Source organism: Meles meles, chromosome 12 (assembly GCF_922984935.1).
Source record: "Meles meles chromosome 12, mMelMel3.1 paternal haplotype, whole genome shotgun sequence".
Lineage (NCBI taxonomy): Eukaryota > Metazoa > Chordata > Mammalia > Carnivora > Mustelidae > Meles > Meles meles.
This window is the reverse complement of record NC_060077.1, coordinates 68,904,088-68,927,690: the sequence shown is the minus strand read 5'-3', so window position 1 is coordinate 68,927,690 and position 23,603 is coordinate 68,904,088. Positions and strand designations below refer to the sequence as shown.

At 49.3% G+C, this 23,603-nt stretch overlaps 1 protein-coding gene across 2 annotated transcripts in view; it reads left to right on the top strand.

Annotated features, from left to right (window-relative positions):
- LOXHD1 (lipoxygenase homology PLAT domains 1) overlaps positions 1–23,603 on the top strand; it is a 150,557-nt gene that overhangs the window by 76,910 nt on the left and 50,044 nt on the right. For both annotated transcript variants that reach the window (XM_046025791.1, XM_046025790.1), the window contains exons 17-25: positions 1,297–1,489; positions 5,834–5,994; positions 8,328–8,796; positions 9,284–9,438; positions 11,368–11,501; positions 16,599–16,765; positions 17,479–17,583; positions 20,093–20,221; positions 21,308–21,472. In XM_046025791.1, coding sequence (XP_045881747.1) covers positions 1,297–1,489; positions 5,834–5,994; positions 8,328–8,796; positions 9,284–9,438; positions 11,368–11,501; positions 16,599–16,765; positions 17,479–17,583; positions 20,093–20,221; positions 21,308–21,472 — 1,678 coding nt within the window. The remainder of the gene's footprint in view (positions 1–1,296; positions 1,490–5,833; positions 5,995–8,327; positions 8,797–9,283; positions 9,439–11,367; positions 11,502–16,598; positions 16,766–17,478; positions 17,584–20,092; positions 20,222–21,307; positions 21,473–23,603) is intronic.

Genomic DNA, 23,603 nt, shown 5'->3' with positions numbered 1-23,603 from the left:
AACTGGGGATGCTAATGGGACTGCTGTTTGCGGTAACTATGTTAATAATACCCCAGCCCCCCCCCCTCCGCACCCCCGCCACAAGTCATCCTCAGTCACTAGCAGCTATTGATGGAACTGTTGCTCCAAGGAGGTGCTAGGCCTTCTGGAACGGAGAGAACTTGAGGAGTTCTGTCCTTAAGGAGCTTCCCATTGGGTGAGGCAGAAGACCCTTGTCTCTGTCTTTACTCATCCAGCTGGTCCCATCACTGTCCAGCACCACAGTGAAGCCCTCCTGTGAACCTTGGCACCCACCGGAAAGGCTGTCGGCCTTTGTAAAGAAAGTTGGTTTCCTTCCTACAATTCCAGGGGACCTGGGCTACAGGCATGCAGTTATGATCGTGTTTTCATTATCAGCTCAGAGAGGCACTTCATACTCGTAAGAGCAAACACAGGGCTTGGAGGGACAATCCTCTCAAACTAGCCTTCTGGCCCCAAACTCATGGCTGGCATTACCTCTCCAAACCTTCACAGAGACAATCTGGGTGGGAGGCTTGGCAGGGATCTCAAAAGCTGGTTGATCATTCCACCTAATGTTAGAATTGCCCTGCAAACAGCATTTCGAAAAAGCACTAAAGTGGTTTGAACATTGAAGAACTAACTCATCCTAAGGATGATAACACAATGGTCTATGCAGTCGTCTGTGTGAAATGTAAAGATGTTAACATGTAAAATAGCCAAGCAAGTGGACTGTTGAGCATTACAGGAGAGAGAAGGATGTTCATCAGGGCCAAGAGTGAGAGGAGGGTTTGAGCATAGAACCACAGAGAGGCTGTCCTGAGAGATCGTCCACCTATCGGGTCACCTCTAGACGGGTACGTCAAAGAAGAAATGCAGAAAAGACGTACCGTAGTGTATTTTTTAAAACAAAACAAAGACCAGTCAATAGCATGGCTATCAGAAGCAAATGATTCATGTTTTGAATGTTTGGTTTCTTATACGGGCGCTGCCCAAGTACGTGCTGGAGCTTTCAGAGTTCATGCCATACCCAGGGTCCCCCACTTGCTTCTCACCTCTTCCCTGAGAGGTGAGCTGCTCTTAAGGCTCCAGGCAGCTGGCTGATGGTGGACAAGACTGGGACCCAGCCTCTTCCTGCCGAGCCCTCTTCTGGGGGCTCCTCTTCTGGAGAACTGAAGATCTGGGTTGAGGACAGCAATTTGTACCAGTGTTGGGTGGGGGCGGGTTGGGGAGGGATGGAGGCATCGAGGTGTCCATGCACCAGCTCTTTGCTCACTCGCACCCTGGGTTTCCTTCCAGATCAGTCGGCTGGTGATTGGGCATGACAGCACGGGCATACACGCCAGCTGGTTCCTCGGCAGCGTCCAGATCCGCGTGCCCCGCCAAGGCAGGCAATACACCTTCCCTGCCAACCGCTGGCTGGACACGAACCAGGCTGATGGGCGCCTGGAGGTGGAGCTCTACCCCAGTGAGGTCGTGGAGATCCAGAAATGTATGGGATTAACAGTAATGGGACCATAAGCATCGTTTCCCCTGTGGGCTGGGGCAGTGGGGAAGGGGGAGTGACTGTGGGTGACTTGGATCTTGTTTCTGAGTGGGAGGCTGAGGGGAGATAATGGGGCTTCTGATTACCTGTGTATCACGGCTCTTCAAGGAGCAAAAGGGCTCATTGGAGAGATGGTGAAACTGAGAATTCAGTGGAGGAGACATTTTTTTCTGGAATAAAGGCAGTAAATGACTCTATTAAGAGATGCATTCTCAGCCCTGTGTGCAAGAGTTTGAGACCTAGTCTGTGTCTTCCCGCTGGAAGACTGGCGGAAGAGATAAAACTGTTTATTCGTACATTTATTTAATAAGTATATATACTGACAGATTCCCTGAGTCAGCACTGCCCTAGGCACAAAGTAGACCAAGTCCTCGTCCTTGTGGAATTTACCTGCCACCAGGGGAGGCAAACAATAAATACATAATATAATGCCAAGTAGGAGCTATGAAGAGAATGAAGCAGGACAGGGTAACAGTCATGGCATGGAGATTGAGGACATTTTTGGACAGGGTGATGAGATCCCCAAATGAAGGTGAAGCTCATTTGTACACGACGTGAGAGCCATAGTTATGGGAGGGGTCAGAGAAACGAGATCATCGAGAGGGTCAGGAAGATAGTGGCACCAGAAATGGGTGCAGAGAATGTCACTTCCTCACCTCTGCGTTTCTCCATCTTCCCTGAACGCTACTGCCCAAGGCTCACTTCCACCAGAATCTTCCCTGGGAAGAACCCCAGTGTGAACTCACCGCTTCCTCGCCCAGAGCTACTTGTGTCTTTTCATGTGTGCATTTTCTCTCCCCAACGACCCTGTGGGTTCCTTGAGGGCTGGGTCACATACACATACATGCTTTGTAATGGTATCTGCCAGTGTGAAGAAATCAACTCTTTTCCTCTTTTTAGAAATTAAAACTTGATTTCCATCACAGTAATACGGGGACTAGTTAATAAGATACAGACTTTTAAAAAGGAGTAGTCCCCCTTACCATTCCCCTTCTTCAGAGGTAACAACTTTTAAATGACTTTCACTTGTCCTCTGAAATTTATCTCTATATTCTTAATAATTTGCTTACCAGTTTCTTTATTATTTTATTCATGGACATTAGTTCTTGACTTCCTACAATGGAAGAGGATGGTTTAGCTCTGTGAACACAGATGTGTATGTATGTGTGTGTACATACACGCTTGCCCTCCTTCCAGCCTTCAATAAAATTAAATCCGTATTCGAATTTTACATTATTATGACTATGTAAATATCACTCACTGGTGGGACTCCTACCGTATGATGATTGCATTTCATTTACAGCATAACTTTTTGTTTTCTGAAGTTAGTAATAGCCTCATTTTCCATTTGTATAGTTTTCTATATACCCACCTATCTGTATTAGTGTGCTAGGGCTGCCATAACAAAATACCACGACTAGGGGCTTCAACAACAGATAGTTCTTTTCCCGCAGTTCCGGAGGCCAGAAGGCCAGGATCTGGGTGTTGGAGATTGGGTTTCTTCTGAGGCCTTTCTCTTTGTCTTGTGGATAGCTGCCTTCTTACTGCATAGTCATATGGTCTTTATTTTGGGCATTTGCATGTGTGTGTCCTAATCTTTTCCTTTTATAAAGACAGCAGTCATATTGGATTAGGGCCTCACCCTAATGGCCTGGATTTTAACGCAATCTTCTCTGTAAAGGCCCTCTCTCTGAATAAGTCACATTCTGAAATACGAGGGGCTATAGGCTTCAGTAATGAATGGAGGGGAGGCAATTCTCCCTAAACATTATTTTATCTCTATCCCTCCAGTAGAACTAAAATTCTTCTCATAAGTCCAAACCCAACAACAATTCTGTTTCCTCTCTACCTCCTTCCACTCACTCCCTGTCCCAAAACATTCCTTTAGGAACCTCAAAGGGTTCTAGGCTGCCATGAAGCTGTCCTTTGAGACTTCCTTTGGCCATCTTTTTGGAAATTCCTTTCTTTTTTCTTCTGGTTGGATTTCCTGTTTCCTAGACTTCATGTCTCCCTCTTTGGTTTCTTCCTTCTTTTCATTTCTACTGAGTAGCTTCCTGAGAAAAGGTGCATGGAAGAGAAATGTCTGCAAATGTCTCACAATTTATAAGGAATTTGGCTCATTACAGAATTCTGATTTAGAACTCATTTTCCCTTAAAGTTTAGAAGGAGTTATTCTGCCATCTTCTAGCTCCCAGTGTTGCAGCTGGGAAGTCTGAAGCCATTCTGTTATCCAACTCTTTGGGATTTTTTTCTCTCTAAAAGTTTATAGGATTCTAGTTTTATTTCTGGCATTCTGATATTTCATGATGTCCTCACTGCCTTTTGTGATTTTAATTTCATTGGTTGTTCTGGGAACTCATAGGCTCCTTCTAGAAGCATTTTTTAATTCTGGGACTTCTTTGGATATTACTTCTTTGACAATTTCCAACTCTCCATTCTCTGTATTTTTTAGACCTGAACTCTGGGTGAGATGTTGGAATGCCTCTGATTTTCTTACCTTTCTATCATTTGTCATTTTGTTCTTGGGAAATTTCCTCTTTTTGTTCTTATGAACTGTCCTTGACTTTATCCTTGCAATGGAATATTTTATTTCAGCTACCACATGTTGATTTCCAATAGCTGGTTCTTGCTCTCTGAATGCTAATTTTTATCTCTCCACGTTTCGTTTAATCCTGGCTGCTTATTTCTCTAGGATTTGAGAGAGGGAATGGGGTTGGGGTTTTCTCCATTTGGAATGTCAGCTTTTACTGAATCTCCTCATTGTCCAAACACTTACCACTCTCACGCCCAGCTGATTCTGGTGTCTCTAGTTCAACTTCTTTAGGCTCTCAGCCTGTCCTCTTGCTTTCTACCCCGGTCTCTCACATAACTATGGTAATGGAAGGTCCTCCATCTTGTTGAAAATAAGTCTTATCTTGGGGGAAAAAATCATGATATCATCTTATGACATTGCTGAGAGCACAAGTCTTGCAGTAGTCACATAATCCCGTTGGGTTATGGACATTGGGGAGGGTATGTTCTATGGTGAGTGCTGTCAAGTGTGTAAACCTGGCGATTCACAGACTGTACCCCTGGAGCTAATAATACATTATATGTTAATAAAAAAATTAAAAATTAAAAAAACAAAACTATGATCCCATAGTTCTGGTAGACATTTTGCTCTTCACTGGGAAATGCCCTCTAGTGGTGCATACCTGTAACACATTTCCTAACTGTTGGATAAAGTATTACTTCAAAATACAGACAACTCTTTCTGTGTAGATGTATCTGTTGATATCATCTGAAAGATGCATATATTTAAATGAAAATTATTATTTCAGGGGTGCCTGGTTGGCTCAGTGTGTAGAGCATGAGATGCTTGATCTTAGGGCCATGAGTTCAAGCCCCATATTGGGCATAGAGCTTACTTTAAAATATATATATATTTTTCTATTAATTATATTAATATATTATATAATATATAATCTATATCAATATATGATTATATTAATTAATATATATTGTTTATATATAAATATATATTTATATTAATATATATTAAATAAATATATATAACATGCATCTGGGTGGCCCAGTCAATTGAGTGTCTAACTCTTGGCTTCAGCTCAGGTCTGATCTCAGGGTCATGAGGCCGAGCCCCCCATCAGGCTCTACAGTCAGCGCAGAGTCCACTTGGGTTTCTCTCTCCCTCTTCCTCTGCCCCTCCCTACCCCACGTGCGCATGCACTCTCTCTCTCTCAAATAAATAGTAGATTTAAGAACACACACACACACACACACACACACATAATATTGTAATTTCAATCTCTTGTCCTTTATTGAAAATAAGGAAAAGAGACAAATACAAAGCCTTTGCTTCTTTCTGATCTGTGGTGTCTGCCCAGGGATAGGCACACAGCAGAGAATGCTAGCCGGCATATTGACTCTTCCTCATTCCTTACTCCAGAAGTCACATGTGGTGCAGTGAATGACTGGGCTTTGGAGTCTGATTGCTTGAGTTTGCCATTTCTACCACCTACTCAGTTCCTCTGAGCCTTAGTTTGTCAACCTGCAAAATGGGGATGATAGTCCTCATCTTGTTGCTGATGAGAGGATTAGATAATGATAGATAATGAAGGGTAGATAATGATAGAAAGATAGATAACAATAAACAGATAATGATGGATAATGATAAGGATAATGCCTATGAAGCCCCAGACATGGTACAGGGTCAGGAATGTCTGTTTTGTTCCTCTCCCTGCCATTGTGGATATTACTGACTGTCCCGTTTGCCCCCATGTGCCCACCCAGTGGTCCATTACGAGGTTGAGGTTTGGACGGGGGACATGGGTGGCGCAGGCACCACCGCCCGGGTCTACATGCAGATCTATGGCGAGGACGGCAAGACAGAAGTGCTCTTCCTCTCCAGCCGCTCGAAAGTTTTTGATCGCGCGTCTAAGGACACATTCCAGGTATGTGGGGTAAGGCAATGGGGGTGTCCACAGAGCACCAGTGGGTGCCCCGGAATGAAGGGATTACTTGATCTCATCCTGGCTTCTTCTTAGAATCACTGGGAAGCTTTAAGAGAAAAAAAGGACTGCCGGGCCCACATCCGGATCAGTGAAATCAGAACCTCTATGGCGGGTAGTATGTTTTCTGGGTCATGCTTCTAGAAGCTCTCCTGGGGAGTCTAACATGCTGCAATTCTGAGTACTGCTGGAGTCGATGGTTCTAATTTGGTCAAGTGTGGCATGAGGCCCCTGATTACTGCAGCCACTGCCAGCTCTGGTTCTACCGCTCTCCCTGCCTGTGGGCAGGGCCATGCTTCCCACGTGGGATCTGGGGAGGAGTCTCATGGCTGTGTTCTGAGTGCCCCAGGACTCTGCACTTCCCTTTGAGTAGAAAAGAAGAAGAGATGAGGATGTGAGCATGTTGCTGGTGGGAGAGGAGGATGCAGGTGTGATGGCCCTTGGGGGACACAAGAATGTTCTAGATGGGATATTAGTGCATGCGTGTGTGCAGATATGTGTACGCAGGGAGCATAGTCATGCTGGGTGTTCTCTGCGTGTTTGTGTGCCACAGACAGCCCTCAGCAAAGATTCCTATCCCCATGCCCAGCAGAGAAGGGCCTGGCTGAGCTGGCCCAGGGGCTTGGAACGTTAGCGCTGGAGGCGGCCTCACTGAGTCCAAGCGCCCGTTACACACCTGAGGAGATAGAGGCCCTAGCAGTGCACATCTCTGAGCCTCGGATTCTTCATGACTGCAAACCTAGCTTTAGACTACCTCCCCACCTGCTTCACAGTCCTTGGAAGGAGCAAAACAGTCCATGTCAGAGAAAGTCCTTGGGCAATTGTGACCAGCTGTGGAGATGTTAAGAGAACGAGGCATCTTCTGATGCCACCAGGCTGTGTGGCTAGAGACAGTGTTGGACGCGGTCACAGCTGGGCAGACAGATGTGGGCAGAGGGGAAGGTCGGCAGGCCTGCCTGCAGAGATTGGTGGCAGAGATGCTGTGCTTGGAACATTCTGGAGAGGAGATTTCATGTGCTGAAGAAGGGACTTACCAGGTCCAGAGCCCATCCTCTCAGTAGCTGACAAGAAGAAAATGCCTCTTTCTCGGGGCTCCTGGGCTCCATTTTGGCTGGTCACTTTCTCAGAAAGGTGGTTTTGGCTACACCGTAGCTTCATGAACAGAGTCAGAAGACCTGAGTTCTCATCTAGGCCTGGACTCCAATACAGGGCATTGAGCAGTGCATGGGACAGCCCCAGACCTTAGTTTCACTAGGACACGTGTGGGAAAATTGGTGGCACCAGATTTTGAAAAGTGTCAGACACTCAGAGAAGCGCCTATCAGTGGGGAACCCTAAGAGTGGCACAACCAGCCGGTCCCCCATGTGAGCCCTCCCCTGAACTCTGCAGGGGCTGGACCTCACTGCAGTGTGTGGCTTAGCACAGAGTGGCAGACCGAAGGCTTGGGGACCCGATCTTCTGAAGAAAGCTAAATCCACCCCCACTGCCCTTTGAACCAGCCGTGTGCCAGACCCCGTGGGAGACAGAAGCAAGAAAAAATGGTCCCTGTCTTTAGGAATTCCCATTCCAATGGAGCAGCTCATGTGGACAGGGAGGGCATCCGGGACCATAGCCAAGCTTGGGGTGTCCTCTGTGCTGTTGGGGCTGGAAAAGGCCATGTACTGGGGGAGGGGCTCAGGGCTCCTGGGGATGGGGGGTGAGATTTTTTTGTTTTTGAAAAATAACACTTTTTCCCTGCTTATTACAAAAGTTATATGTGATTTATAATTAAAAAAAAAAAACAACTTTGGAAAGAGAATGCAGAAAAACACGAACTAAAAAGGAAAGTGGTGATAAAGCTCAGAAAACAGGATGAACAGCTTTTACTTGGCGGTAGAGGGAATAAAGGCGTTCTGGGCGGGGGGGAGCGCACGAAGACAGCTATGGAACTGGGAGGAACGGGGATGAGTGTGAGTGCACGTGTGTGCCTGCATGTGCCTACATGGGGTAGGGGAGAAGGGGGAGAGATGGAGAGACAGGGACCCCATCCTGACCGTCACCCAGGGTTAGAAGGAAGTAAGTTTGGGTGGAGGGTGGGACCTACAAGAGGTCCTGGAAGGCTGGTCCAGCAACCAGGCCGAATGTGGTAGGAGAGAGGGAGCTCGTGGAAGCTTCTGAGCTCGAGGCCCCGGGTCTCCCCGTCTTGCGGCTCCGCACGATGGCCCGTGCCTGGCTCCGCAGGGGAGGTGGGGAGGACACCAGGGGCCACCCCAGCCACTGCCCTGTGCTTTGCACAGCTGGAGGCGGAGGACGTGGGTGAGGTCTTCAAGATCCGGCTGGGGCACACGGGCGAAGGCTTCGGACCCAGCTGGTTCGTGGACACGCTGTGGCTGCGGCACCTGGTGGTGCGGGAGGTGGACCTCACGCCCGAGGAGGAGGCCCGGAAGAAGAAGGAGAAGGACAAGCTGCGGCAGCTGCTCAAGAAGGAGCGGCTGAAGGCCAAGCTGCAGAGGAAGAAGAAGAAGAAGAAAAAGGGCAGCGATGAGGAGGACGAAGGAGACGAGGAGGAAGAGTCCTCATCGGAGGAGTCCTCGTCAGAGGAGGAGGAGGAGACGGAAGAGGAGGAGGAAGAGGAGGAGTTTGGGCCTGGGATGCAGGAGGTGATTGAGGAGTACAAGTTCGAAGCCCACCGCTGGCTGGCCCGGGGCAAGGAGGACAATGAGCTGGCCGTGGAGCTGGTGCCGGCAGGCCGGCCGGGCCCTGAGCGTAAGCCTGCGGAGGGGTCAGCCGTCTGCTGAAGGGGGCCCAGTGAAGGGGGTGTCCAGCTCTCCTGTCACGTGGCAGCCCCAGAGGGGGGCACCCATCATGGTTCCCAAGTAGGTCCCCTGACCTGTGTCTAAACTGCCACCACGGACAGGTCTCTGTCTTGGCTTAGCTCTGTCCCATCCTGTGGCTCTCGGGAGGGGTCGGGGACTCCAGGAGGAGCCTGGATATAGTTCACTATGATTCTCAGGGGGAGGATGAGGTAGGAGGGCAGCCCAGGACATTTTCCTGTGACTCCCAGCCTCTTGGGCTTCATGGCAAAGGAGGGTCTTGCATGGGGAGGAGGGATCCGTTCAGCTCCAGGTTAGTGCAGGGGAGATGAACCCGTGGTGCCTTCCCGCTCCCAGGAGCTGGCTGCATCTGGGAGCCTGAGCCTCAGATCCACCCTGAGTGGCGCTGTCCTCAACGCTACCTTTTTCTCTGTCCCCAGCCAACACCTATGAGGTCCAGGTGATCACAGGGAACGTGCCCAAGGCTGGTACCGATGCCAACGTCTACCTGACCATCTACGGTGAGGAGTATGGGGATACAGGCGAGCGGCCCCTGAAGAGGTCGGACAAGTCCAACAAGTTTGAGCAGGGACAGGTAACGTGTGGGCTCTCTGGTCCTTGGGCTGGTGGTTGAGACTCTGCTGATTCCCAGGCCACTCCTTGTCCTCACACCAGCGCAATGTCCAGCAGGAGGCTTTGTCCAGTCCACGCAAGTGTCATGGCAGTGGGTCCCCTGTAAGCGCTGGTGCTTTATGCTGTGGGACGTAAGAAAGGCCCCGGGTGGGGGTGTCGAGCACCACAGAGCATGCAGGAAATAACCAGAGGCAGTTTAGGCAGCAGAAGCTCAGGAGCTAAGTGGCCAGAGCAGGGGTTCAAGGAGGAAGTGCTGACAGCGCTTTGGGGAAAACATGGTAGAAAGGAGAGCTGTACCCTGGGCCATGGTGGGTGACTGTGGTATAGATATCTAAGGCTGACAGTGACAGGTGTTCCCCCGGGACAGGGCTGCAGGACAAAGAGTGGGCTGGGAGTGTGGAAGGCCAGCTGGAGGACAGTGACTCTTCCCGCTGTGCTGTGTTCATGCTGAGCTGCGGTGGCCGCTGCCTCTGGGAAGCCTGATGTGTGTGGTGACAGGGAGTGGGGCATGAGAGCCTTGAAAGCAGGTTGGGAAGCCTGGACCGCGTCCTGCCTACTGTGGTAGCAGCCACCAAGACTTTCGAGTGTTTAAAAAAATGCACGCAGGCCCCTCTTCTAGGGGGAGTGGGAAATGAGCAAAACATCCAGCTGTCCTCCTTGCGCTTCCAGATTTTATAGCATGAGATGGAAGACTGTTCCATCTCACCTTTCTCATTCCTGCCCCAATCTCAAAGCCATGCTCCTTCCTGTACACAGAGCAAGAAGAGAAAGAAACCAAACCCACAAGAGCCCCCGTGGGCTCCTCTGATGTACTTCAGAGGCTGTCTGCTTTCTCTTCCAACACTCCCTTGCCATGACTTGAGGATTAGGGCTTATTTCATGTTTTCATACTTTCCTTTAGAAATTATAGCCACTATGATCCCAGATTGGAATAAAACTGCTAGAGAGGATGTAACTGGCAAGCTGGATGAAATTTGCATACAGACTTGTATGTTACATAATACTGGTTTGATGTTGCATTTCCTGTATTTGGTAATTGACCTGTGATTATATGCAAATCACCTGCTCTTGGGAAATCTACGGCGAAGAGTTCAGAGGTGAAGAATTATGGTATCTGCCATTTACTTTTAGTTGATTCAGAAAACAAAAATGGGCAATGGGCAAAAGACAGAGACAGGGCAAGCAAATGTTACAAAATCTAGGTGAAAGACTTGCAAAATTTCATCATTCCATTCCTGCAAGTTTTCTATAGTCTTGAAAAGTTTTTCAACGTAAAGAGTTTAAAAAGTTATAGCCCAGAAGAATCCTGTTCACTTATGGGTCCTGAGGCCGCCCGCCTCCTGCCGGGCATGTGCACATGCTCTTGTCTAACCAGCATCTTCCCACCTACGTGGGAGCAAGGGCAAGTCTCCTGTTTCTGTGAATGACTTTGGATTTGCATTTTGGCTCATCCCAGGTGCTTCATCAAAATATGTGGTTGAAGGGGTGTACGCACACAGGTGCACACATAGTGTGGGGTTTCGGCACACACCCAACAACGGCCACACACACACATACACACACAAACACGTGCACACACATATCCCATAACACAAATGCAGGCGGCCAGCCAACCTGCCTTCTCTGGCCCTCAGTCATCTTGATGGCCCTCCCCCTCCTCCGTCCACCCTTTGGGACACAGTGAGAGTAAGAAGAAGGAGGGCGGGTTAAAAAACCTGTACAGACCATACACCAGTTAGCCAGCTGCATTTTCCAGAGCAGGTCTCAGGCTGCCCCAGGTCCTGGGACGGTGAGGCTGGTGACCAGACTGTGTGTGTGTGGGAGGGGAGGTGCCGTTGAGGGGAGAGGGGGGCCGCACCATCCTTCTGAGTGCCTCCCCGGCCCTTCCCAGACTGACACCTTCACCATCTATGCCATTGACCTGGGGCCTCTGACCAAGATCCGGATTCGCCATGACAACTCGGGCAACAGACCAGGCTGGTTCCTGGACAGAATAGACATCACAGACATGAACAACGAGATCACGTGAGTGGGCCTTGGTTGGGGGGAGGCAATGGCTGCTTCTGAGACGGTCCTGGAAAGAGGGCTGAGGCTGGGGGTGGGTGGCTGGGTGGGCATTGCCTCCCTCTCTTTCTTCTCACTGGGCAGCCCCCTGGAGCTACTGCCCTGGCAGGGGACAGTCTGGCAGGACCGCCCATCTAGTTCTTGAGATCCATCAGGTCAGAAGGTGACTTTTCCTGTCCCTGCCAGTCTCCGGGCACAGACTTAGTCACCCATCCATCCCTCTGCCTATGAGTGGCTTCCGGTGCCATCGTTTTAATGTCCTAGACCGGGAGTGGGCAGACTTTTCTGTGAAGGCCAGAGAGTAAATATCGTAGGCTTTGGGGCCCTTCGGTCTCTGTCACAGTTGATCTATTTGCCTTTGCAGTGGGGAAGCAGCCACAGGTTCTGCCTAAACGGATGGGTGTGGCTGTGTTCCAATAAACCTGGATTCACGGACACTGAGACTTGACTTTCATGTAATTTTCACGTGTCACAAAATAATCCTGTTCCTTAGATCTTTCAGCCATTTAAAAATGTAAACTTTATGCTTAGCTTCTGGGATGTACATAAACAGGTGAGCAGGCCAGATTTTGTCCCCAGGACATAGTTGGCTGGCCCGGGTTCAAGATTCCCAGCGACTACCAGGAGCTAAGTTGGAATGGGAGTATTTATTGTCCACCTGACAGGTGAAGGAATCATGCCCCAGGGAGGGGAAGCCACGGCCCTAGAGCCAATTCATGCCCGAGCCAAGACCAGAACTCCAGATCATCAAGGATGAATCTGGTGTGTTCCCACAGGTAGGTCCCATTGCCTCTTGAGCAAAAGGGGCCAGGGGACAGTAGACAGGAAAAAAAGCCCAACATGTGGTAGGGAGACGTGGAGGGAGGTAGAGAAGAAAGCAGGCAAGATCCTGAGCGGGTTGTGGAGCTGCCGAGGGCCTGCCGGTGCCTGGAATGGAGTGGGCGCCCAGTGAGTAAATGTGCGTTGACTTCACTTCTTGGCCTGCGATCTGGTATCTCTTGGAGCGTGCCTTGTTCTTGGGTTCCCCTCTGTTCAGGGCTCACCCTATCTCCCACCTCCACCCTGCCTGTCACCCAGTTACCCCATCCCCCCACCTACCCCCCAGCAACCCTCAGTTTGTTTCCCACAATTAAGAGTCGCTAAGAGGGTTTTTCTCCCTCTCTGATTTGGTTTTCCCTCCCTTCCCCCCACAGACCTCTGCCCTGTTTCTTATATTCCATATACGAGTGAAACCCTAGGATAACTTTTTCTCTGACTTATTTTGCTTCCATTATTCCTTTAAAATATTCACTTTTCTTAGCTTTTCAAATCAAGACATTAAGTGATTTGAAAAAAAATCCCGTTGGAATTCTGATTGTTATGCCATTAAATGTACGCGTGGAGAATCGTATTTAGAACGTGAAGTGCTGCCCCAGGTATGCATCCCACTTAGCCAGCTGTTCCCTCTAGTCTCTCAGCAATGCTTTACAATTTTCTACAGTCTTACTAAGTTTATGCCCAAATATTTTGTATTTTTACCACTCTTGGGAATGGTATCTTCTCTTTACTCATCGTCTTCCCTCTGCCTCTCTTTTTCTTCCCTCCTCAACTCCTGGAACTCCTGCTTCCTCATCTCCCCTCCCTCCCTTGCCACCCCATCTTGTTGGTGTGAGTCAAACTCCATCCCTCCAGCTTCCCCAGCCCTGCTCAGAGGCTCCTGCCTGGTCACTGTCCTGCACCGCAGCCCTCCTGGGTCTGCGGCAGTCCAGCCCACAGGAGTGAGTCCCTCCTCTGCTTGATAACCTGCAGAGGCTCCCATTCACCCCGAGTAAGAGCTGGAGCACTTCCAGTGGCCTGCCGTATGTCCCCTCCTTAACTCTTGGTCCTGATCTCTGTCTCGCTCACTCCTTGCTATTCCTTGAACCTGAAGGTCATGGTCCCACATTAGGACTTTTGCATGTGCTGCCCCTCTCCCTGGCACTCCTTCCCACAATGGCTCACTCTCATACTGTCTCTAGGTAAGGTCTCTGCTCAGGTGTCACCTACTTATCAAGATCCCAACCCCCTTTGGAACTTCTATTTCTTTTCCTCTGTTTCTTTTTCTCCACTCCACTTATCATTTGACCTACCTTCAATGGCAGTATTTTTTAAAAGATTTTATTTATTTTTCACTTGAGAGAGAAGAAGAGAGAAAGCACAAGGAGAGGGGAGAGGCAGAGGGAGAGGGAGAAGCAGACTCCCCACTGAGCAGGGAGTGCAGCGCAGGGCCCAATCCCAGAACCCTGAGATCATGACCTGAGCCGAAGGCAGACGCTTAACCATCTGAGCCACCCAGGCACCCCTCAAATGCAGGATTTCACTGTTGTTCCTCTCCCCACAACTGAATATAAGGACCTTGCCTAAGCTAATGACTTCATCTGTTTTGTTCCCTGCGGTGTCCTCCCCAGTACCTAGAAGAGGGCCTGGCGCAGAGTAGGCATGCCACAAATATTAAGTCAACTAATGAATAAAAATTACGTTTGATGTATTAATCACTCATTCATTCAGCAAACACACGCATGCTCAGTGCTGAGGGTCAAGTAGCTGATTCCGACTCTGCCCTTGAAGAGCAGAAAACTATGAGGGTCTAAGAGGCTGATGTTTTAGGCCCCATTCCTGTCTCCCCCACCCTTTACATGCGTGGCCTTGGAGGACCTCTGAGCCTCGGTTCTTCCATCCATACAATGGACATAGTCAAACTCCCTCGCGAAGTTGTGATGGGGACTAACTGAGATGAACCGTGTGAGGGCCCAGTGCCACACCTGACCCCCGGCGGAGGGTGGCACGGGCTGCTCTCTCTCCGCAGGACAGGTCCAGCCCTGCAGCCCATAAAAGGGGCCGCACAGCACGGCAGGAACGGGCGTGTGCGGGACTCTGAAGGAGCTCCTGCGGCCGTGGGAGCTGCAAGGGCGAGGGAGGTGGCGGTCATCTCAGGGTGGCACCCCCAGCTTCCAGGGCTTCCAGGGGATGGGGGGCTTTGTGGTGGGGGTGTCGGGGTGCTCTGTTGGAGGTGGCGTTTCAGATGGGCCTTCACAAACCTTGATGTCTGGTGCTTGGAACAGAGGGCACAAAGGAAGGTGAACTGTGTGATGGGGGAGACTTAGAGGTGGGGGCCGAGGGGCTCCCACTGGCAGGGTGGTGCTGCGGGTCCGGCCGTGCTGGGGGTCTTCCCTCCCCGTGCAAGTATTTCAGGGACAGCGGCAGGGCACCCCGGGAAAGCCAGCCTCTGCGTCCCTGCCTGTGCGAGTGCTTGGCAGGTGTGGGCGGGCTTGAGCCTCACCCCTTCTGTCTGTCTGACTGCTTTCTCTCTCCCGGAATCAGTCTCCCACTCCTTCTTTGTGTCTCCGTCTCCCTCTGTCCTTGTTCTGCTCCAACTTCCCACTCTCCTTGTCTCTTCCTCTGCCCCAACCCCACTCATTTCTTTATTTCTGTCTCTCCTTTAATTGGCCCTAATTTAGAGCTAAAGCCTATTATTCATAAGTTAATTGGTTGAATAAAAATGAAACTTTCCCTTTCATAATTTAAAGACTGGGACGTGAAACAATACACAGTTTTCACTTCAACACCAATGTAACTGCCATTCAGTCTCTATCACCCCTAGCGGAGCTCCTCCCACACTTTGAATCCATGTCCATGACCACAGCACTCCCCTCTCTACCCCGTGTGAGCCCGCGGGCGGACGTAGTATTCTCAGGTTCTGCTCTGCTAAACGTGTTGGCGCTGGGAGGCTGTAATGTCTGCTGGGGAGCGGGGAGCTCCGACAGAGGTGAGACACTCAGCCCACATGGCTTCCTCCTCTCCAGACGTTGACCAGTCCCTGAATGCATCTTTGGCACCCAGCCTGGTGGGAAGGGGTGGAGACGGGGTGGAATGGCCCCAGTTTACAGATGGGTTGACTGCATTCCCTGACCCTCTGAGTTGTTCTGGGAACTGGGGCGCCCAAGAGGAGCTGTCCAGCCCACAGGCTCCAGAGAGCCCACGTATGGGCAGAGGAGAAACAAAGGGAAGTACGATAGTAGGAATAACAACAACGATAGTATGAGCAGACTCTTACCGGGCGTTTATATGAGCACTTTAAAATGTTTAACTCACGTAATCTTCCTAACAGCTTTGAAAGAAACAATACAATCTTCATTTTACAGAACGGTAAACTGCATCACAGAGTACGGTTGCCAGATAAAATACAGAATGGCCAGTTACTGAATTCCAGAGAAGCAGTGAATAATGGTTTAGCGTGAGTATGTCCCAAATATTGGATAGGGCATACGTATGCTAAAATATTATTCATTGCTTCTCGGAAATTCACATTTAACTAGGAGTTCTGGCAGATTTAGCCACAGAGAGGTAAAGAACCTTGCTCAAGGTCACAGGACTTTAAGTGGCAGAGCCAGAATTCAAACCCCATATGGCTGCAGAGGCAAGTCCTTAATCACCCCCATGTTGTTACCTCTGGGATCCCTGCCCCCTTCTTTGTCTGGGTATCTCCATTTCACTGGGCTTCGCCTCTACTGAGGAGTCAACTTGGACCTCCCTTCCCTGGATGGTGCCAGCTGTCAGCTGTGCCAGCTCCTTAGCTACACCTTGGAACATTCCAGAAGCATAATTGGATGTCATTCCATTCAAATCTGTTTATTCAGCCTTTAGGTATTGAACACCTACTGTGTACAATACTCTCTGCTAAGGTAGCATTGGCTACCAAACCCACCTAGAAATGGCTGGAATAGCCCCTGGAAGCTCTTCTTCCAGATGCTTCCAATGCAACCCTGACGAGGGTTTGACATGTGCCGGGCACTGTTACACGGCCATTTTCTCTGGGGGTGTCTTCAAACCATGTCCTCAGATTTGTTGTTGGCTCCAGGCAGGTGACTCATGGGGTGACCCCTAGGCTAGGTAGTATGGGAGGGCCATGCTTTTGGGAAGGGAGTAGGCAGGGGAGCATCTGGGCCCCTGAGGGCCTCTCATTTTGCAGCCCAGGACTGCTCCATTGTGAAACCTTTCCAAAGAGATGTTCCCGACCTTATCTTGTTCCCCACCCCGCAGGTACTACTTCCCATGCCAACGCTGGCTGGCCGTGGAGGAGGATGATGGCCAGCTGTCCCGGGAGCTGTTGCCGGTGGACGAGTCCTATGTGTTGCCAAGCAAGAATGAGGAGGGAGGGGGAGGTGGAGACAGCAACCCCCTCGACAGCCTGGCTCTGGAGCAGAAAGGTTTCCTCAACTAGAGCTGGTTTCTTCCCTCTAGCTCCCTCCCTTCTGCCTCTCCCCCATCCTCGGTCTCCATCTTCCCTTTCCCTGTGGGCTCTGGGCATCTCCTCCTCTGGCAGTGTGTCTGTCCGGCCTTCTCATTCCTCCATGGCAAGAGTGGGGAGGTGACAAGACATGTTCCCACAGGTGTAGCATAAGGCTTGGGGTAAAGTACCTATGGCTTAGCATGGAGCTCTTCTCAGGGATGGAGTGGAATGGAACGGGGTAGGATAGGACAGTTGTAGCTGGCTCTAATTTAGTTTTGTGTCCTCCCCTCCAGACACATTATAAGCCCTCAGTACATTTTTTGTCAAGGGAAAGAATGAACTTTCAAGAATTCTAAGATGCTTCCCTTCCTCGAAGCTTGCATCTCTAAAACTCTTCTCAGCTTGGAGGAGTCACACCAGGCTCCCAGCTGATGAGCCCAAGTCTCCCCTAAGCATTCTATAGCTCTGTTGATTGAGAGCTTCCTGTGTGAGCTGGAGGTGAGGGAGACCGCCCCTCTGCCTTGAGGAAGTTTCCAGACTAAAGGGAACTGCCGAACAACACATGCTGCAAGTAGAGCACTCATAGAAATGGACAACATGAATGCAGAAACGTACTCAGTGTGTTTTCTCCCTCCTCCCTCCGTGGAGGGGTGCTCTACCACTCACTTCTCCACACTCCCCTCCCGGCAGACAAATCTACCACATTCTCCGTGACCGTAAAGACTGGGGACAAGAAGAATGCAGGCACGGATGCCAATGTCTTTATCACGCTCTTTGGCACGCAGGACAACACTGGTAAGAAAGCAACGCAGGGCCGAGGCTCACCCACATTCCTCCCCAAGGGGACTAGGAGATTCAGTAGAACTTTCCAAGGAAATCCTGGTCACGTCTCTGTTTTTCTCTCTTTAAAAAAATTTTTTGCAAGAATTCCCCTTTTTGTTTTACTTTATGTTACTGTGGGAAGAACACTTACCATGAGATCTATCCAGTTAATAAATTTTCAGTGTATAATGCATCACCGCTGACTCTAGATACGGGTTGGATAGCAGATCTCTGGAGTTCACTAATTTTACTAAGCTGGAAGTATGCTTGCTGATTCCTATCTCCGCATCTTCTCTTCTCCCCAGCTCCTGGGGACCACCATTCCACTCTTTGAGTTGATGAATTTGACTCTTTTGGACACTTTGTGTAAGTGGGATCATGCTGTGTTTGTCTTTCTGCATCTGGCTTATTTCACTCAGGGTAACATCTTCAAGGACAATCCACATTGTTCCATGTGGGAGAACTTCCTTCTTTTTTAAGGCCAAATAGTGTTCCATTATATGGATATATCACTTTTTTTTCTATCTGCTCATCAGTTAATGGACAGTTAGGTTTTTTCCACATCTTAGCTATTGTGAACAGTGCTATAATGAACACGGGAGTGCTAATATCTTTTCAAGATCCTGATTTCAATTCTTTTGGAAATATACCCAGAAGTGGGATTGCTGGATCATATGGTAATTCTATTTTTAATTTTTTTAGGCTCTTTCATACTATTTTCCATAGCAACTACACCATTTTGCATTCCCGCCGACTGTGTACAAGGATTCCAATTTCTTCACATCCTCACCAATTGTTGTCTTTTGATTTTGGATGGTAGCCATCCTGATAGGAGTGAGGTGAGATCTTGTTGCGTTTCTGATTTGCATTTCCCTGAAGCTTGGTGACAATGAATACTTTGTTCATATACTGTTGGCCATTTGTATGTCCTCTTTAGAGAAATATCCATTTAAGTCCTTAGTCCATTTTTTGTTATTAGCTCTTTGTTTTTGAGTTGTAGGAGATGGTGGCAATGAAACTGCTGTCAGATAGATGGCTTGCAAAGATTTTCTCGCATTCCGTAAGTTGCTCGTTCATTCTGTTGATTGTTTCCTTTGCTGCGCAGAAACTTTTTAGTTTGGTGTAGTCCCACTTGTTTTCGTTTTTGTTGCCTGATGCATTTGCTGTCCTACCCATGAAATCATTGCTAAGACCAATGTCATGAAGCTTTTCCCCTGTTTTCTTCTACAAGTTTTAGAGTTTTGTGTTTAAATCTGTAATCCATTTTGAGTTGACTTTTGTGTATGGTGAAAGATAAGGGTCCACATTAATTCTTCTACATGTAGATTTCCACTTTTTCGGCACTGTCTGTGAAGAGACTGACCTTTTCCTGTTATGTGTTCCTGCGTGCCTCACACACTTGACAGATTGCATGTAACCTGTTGGAGAAAGGCAGTTCCCTTTTCCTTAAAAATCTACATGTGAGGGCCACCTAGATGGCTCAGTTGTTTAGCATCTGATTTTTAATTTCACGTCAGGTCATGATCTCGAGGTCCTGGGATCGAGTCCCGCATTGGGCCCCACACTCTGCAGGGAGTCTGCTGGAGTTTCTCTCCCCCTCTGCCCCTGCCCCTGCTTACAATCTCTCTCCCTTTCTCGCTCTCTCAAATAAACAAATCAATCTTTAAAAAAAAAAAATCTCCACATGAGGTGACTTGTCTACCTGGATTGTGGACTTTGGTTCCTTTAGAGATTCTTCCTAAATCTCTATAAGTCAGTCTTATTGTACTCCAGGGAGCAGAGAGTCTCCCATCCTCTCTCCTGTCCTCATTGCTATGTCTACCACCCTAGAAGTATATGGAAGCCATAGGAATCACCTTCCCTTCAGCGTGTCTCCTTAGGTAATATGCTGGATCCTGTGGTCATTCCTTCTCTAGGCCTTTCTGAACTTTTTTTCCATTCCTTTTTTTTTTTTTTTTTTACCATTTCCTGGGCCTTTCCTAGAGGCATCCCTCTGTTTACCTTTTGAAACCATAAGGAAGGGTTTCCCAGTCCAAACAGTGACTGGTCTGTTGTCCGTGACTTCCGCCAGCTTTCTCCTTCTGTTCAAGGATGTCCCTGATTCCCCCAGGGAACAGGGGGAGGGAGGTTTTGTCACTGGCTTCCTTCCCACATGGGAAAACATGAGGAGTATGGAAATGGAGCTGACACTGAACTTAGGGCTGCACCACCCTCTCCTGGATGGTCTTGATAAGACCTCTTGGTGTGTTTCCTGTTCTTTAGATAAAAACTCGAAATAAAAATACACACCTCGAAAGCTCATAAAAAGACAGTACCCACTAAATGTGCAAAGGTACCCTTGGGTGGTCCTTACAAGGTCTAAATTTTATGAAAGTCAGAAATATTTGGTTATTGGCGGGGGGGGGGGGGACTAAAAGGGGCAGTCAGACTGGGTTTGAAGGTCGCAGGCCCAGCCAGTCATGTGGGGCCATTTGGTTGGCAGGAATGACCCTCCTGAAGTCCTCCAAGACCAACAGTGACAAGTTTGAAAGGGACAGCATCGAAATCTTCACAGTGGAGACGCTGGACCTGGGAGATCTGTGGAAAGTCAGGATTGGTCATGACAACACAGGTCTGGCTTTCTTTCCCCTCTGTTTTCTGAGGGACCACGTGAGGACCACGGACAGGTCCCTGTGGGTGTCTGGGAAGAATGTGCAAGAAACTTGGATGTCAGCTGCCTTCCACGATGGCACAGCTCCCTTGGGCCCTTCGGCCCCGTGGAGCCCTGGCTGCATGCAGAGATTCTGGTCTAATTGGCCTGAGCTCGGGCCTGGACACCAGTGAGTTCCCCAAATGCCCACCATCAGTTATTTCCTTGTGCAGCCGCATCTGAGAATCCCCGACCTAGCTCAGTGGTTCTCCGACTTGAGTGAGCCACAGAACCACCTTGGAGGTTGTGAAACAAAGATTTCTGGGCCTTACCCACGCAGGTGTTGGTTCAATAAGTCTAGGGTAGGGCCCGAGCATTTCTGTCTCTCACACACGATGGTAAGGCTGCTGGACCCCACTTCGAGAACTACTGATCTGGTCAGTTCTTCCCAGAACCCACTGGCACTACAGCCAAGTGTTGTTCTTGCTCATTAAGGTAGGACTTGTTTTCTCGATCTTATCACTAAGTATTTTAAGCCTGAGGAAGGAGGCCCTCTCGCTCACCCCTGGGATGGAGAGACGGGGTTCTCTGCTCAGCCCCTACTTCCTTCTTTAAACACTCATCTGTCCAGGGAAGACCATCAATCCTTCACAAGTTTCCCTCCCCTTCAGGCACCACAGGTGGAGGCCAGGGAGCTCGGAGTGCCATCCTTGTCCCGGGGTGACATTATGAAATCCTTGTTAGTACAAGCTCTCTCCAGCATCTCTGAGCTCCCCCTTTAGAGTGCCTTCCGCTCTGGACAGTGTGCTTGCTGTCTCCTCCTGTCACCTCTTCCCCAGGCTCCTTTGCTCTTGCTGGTTTCACTGACAGCAGCCTGGAGCGTGACCCAGCTTCAGCCTTCAGCTGGGTGTGCAGTGGAACAGGAGTCAGCAACAGCAATGCACTGTGCTGGTGCAGCCATGGATGTCAACCATGGGTCAGGGAAGAACGTTTGGAGTCCCCGAAGCTGCCCACAGTAAACCCTCTGCGTGGAGCTCCTTGGTGGGATCTATGTCTCTTTCTCTCCAGGCAAGGCTCCAGGCTGGTTTGTAGACTGGGTAGAGGTGGACGCCCCATCTCTTGGGAAGTGCATGACGTTCCCCTGTGGCCGCTGGCTGGCGAAGAATGAGGACGACGGAGCCATCGTCAGGGACCTCTTCCACGCGGAGCTGCAGACGAGGCTGTACACACCATGTAGGTTGCGAGTGTGGCAAGGCTGGCCCTCCTCCCACGTCCCATCACCCACTACCCCAACTTGGTCCCAGCCCCTCCTCCGTCCCTGTCCTGGGCCAGGCCCACCTTGCAGAGTTGGGTTTCTTGCTCCTCTCCCAAATTCTCTGAGCCCTCTGTGGGCCATGGGCGGTGTCTAGGATCAAGAGTTTAGAAATATGCGACTTAGCCCCACCTCCACCCCAAACCAGCTGGTGACAATAGGCAGAGAGCCTGACCTCTCTGGGGCTCGGTTTCCTCATAAGACCCCAAAGGGAAGAAAGATCAAAGTCTAAACTGTGAGAAGTCGTTACCAGCCCCATCATCCATCTCAGTCTAGTCAGTAACAGGACAACGAAATCACCGCTATCAGATTTTATCCTGACTGGAGGGAAAAAGAACTTGAAAAGATGATAAATGTGATTCCTTTTACCAGCTAAGGGAAAGGAGGAAGGGAAGCAATTTGGTGAAGTTCTGACATTTCCTTTCCAGTGTCACCAGAAAGTATGTGTTCAATGTTTATTTACACATACGTACATCCTAGGCGCTGGGAATCAGGTTGAAATCAGCCAAACTATAAATATCTGTCTGAATATGCTAACATCGGAACCAAACCCACAGAACATGATTTTTTTTTCCTAACCAAATAATTAGCTATGCCGAAAGATTTCCTCCAAACAGCTCATAAATATATGGTATAAATCAGTGATGGGTTTTTGTTTTTTGTTTTTTGCTTTTTGGGTTTTTTTGTTTTGTTTTGTTCTTTTTGGGGGGGGGGGGTTTGCCTAAAGCAATTAAGCTGGAAAAGACCTGATCCATCAAGATATTTTCTGGTCCAAAGCCTGAAAGAAAGTGACATTTCCCTCTAGTAAAATCTCTACACATACAGAGCAAACCCTGGCTCTAGCCACTGCCCCCAGGAGCCGCCTGCAGTCGGGGACAGACACACTGACCCTGACAGATGTACGCAGACCTGACAACAGTACTGGGTGAGGCACTTCTAGACAGAAGTAGCCGTTTCTCCCTTTGCGCCCTAGGACGGGCCTTGCTCTGGATTCATATGGCCTGACCTTGAATATATTCAGTTCTAGCTTGATATGAGAACAAGCCCATCTACTTTTTGCCTTGGGCTTGTATTTACCAATACATACATACACACATACATACATACGTACACACACACATACATACATACAAAGTGCAGGAGAGGTTTGCCTTCCAGACTGGAGAGCCATGGAGGCAGCTTGGAAGGGCGGCTCTCACCAGGCAGGAGCCCAGCAGGGAGGATCTGCTGCTCAGAGCCTATTTTCTTGTTTGGGAAAGTTCTTGAGGGCCCAAAGCCAGGGAGCTCCAGGGGCTGGGGAGCTGCAGTCCCAGGAGTGGTGGCCGGTTGTTGTTCTCAGGGGCCTAGAAGGCTGAGACCTAGATCGGGCAGTTCATCAAGGCTGCCCAATACACGTGAAACCAGAAGAACAGAGCAAAATGGCTCTGCTTCCAGACCTACTGAAATGTGCTGCCAGCACCAGAGAGGGGTGTCCCTTAGGAAAGGGACCACTGTGATGGTCTGAACTTAGAGGCACCACACAGTGTGGAGCCCTGAAGGTCAGAATCATGCCATGTTAGGGCTGAGAGGCACCTCAGCCTTAAGTCTGTGCTCTGAGGATTGCTGGTATCAAAGGTGGGGGGGTAGTTTCCAGGCAGCTGGTGGGTTTGGAGAAAGGATGAGCAGGAACCGCTCCCCAGTTCATGCCATCCAGAGCAACTCCTCAGCTTTAAAAAGTCAAGTTCTTTTTTTTCCTGAACATTCTTCCTAAAGGTATTTTTAAGGATTGCACAAGAATATTCCACTGAAAATTAATTTCAGTTAAACCGTCTGAAAACCACAGATTCTGTTAAATGCTCTCATTTTATGGACAAAGAAAAAGGCCCAGAGAAGTACACCCATTTTCCCAAGGACACACAGCTCCTCAATGGCAGAGGCAGAACTAGAGACCAAGAAATGCATCCAAGCCCAGGCCTAGAGCAGTGAGGGCCGAAAGGTGGGCTCTTCCTGCCCAGGTATTTCCAGGGCTTCTCCCACTGCCAGCTAGTCTCAGGAAAGCTCAAGTCCATCTCT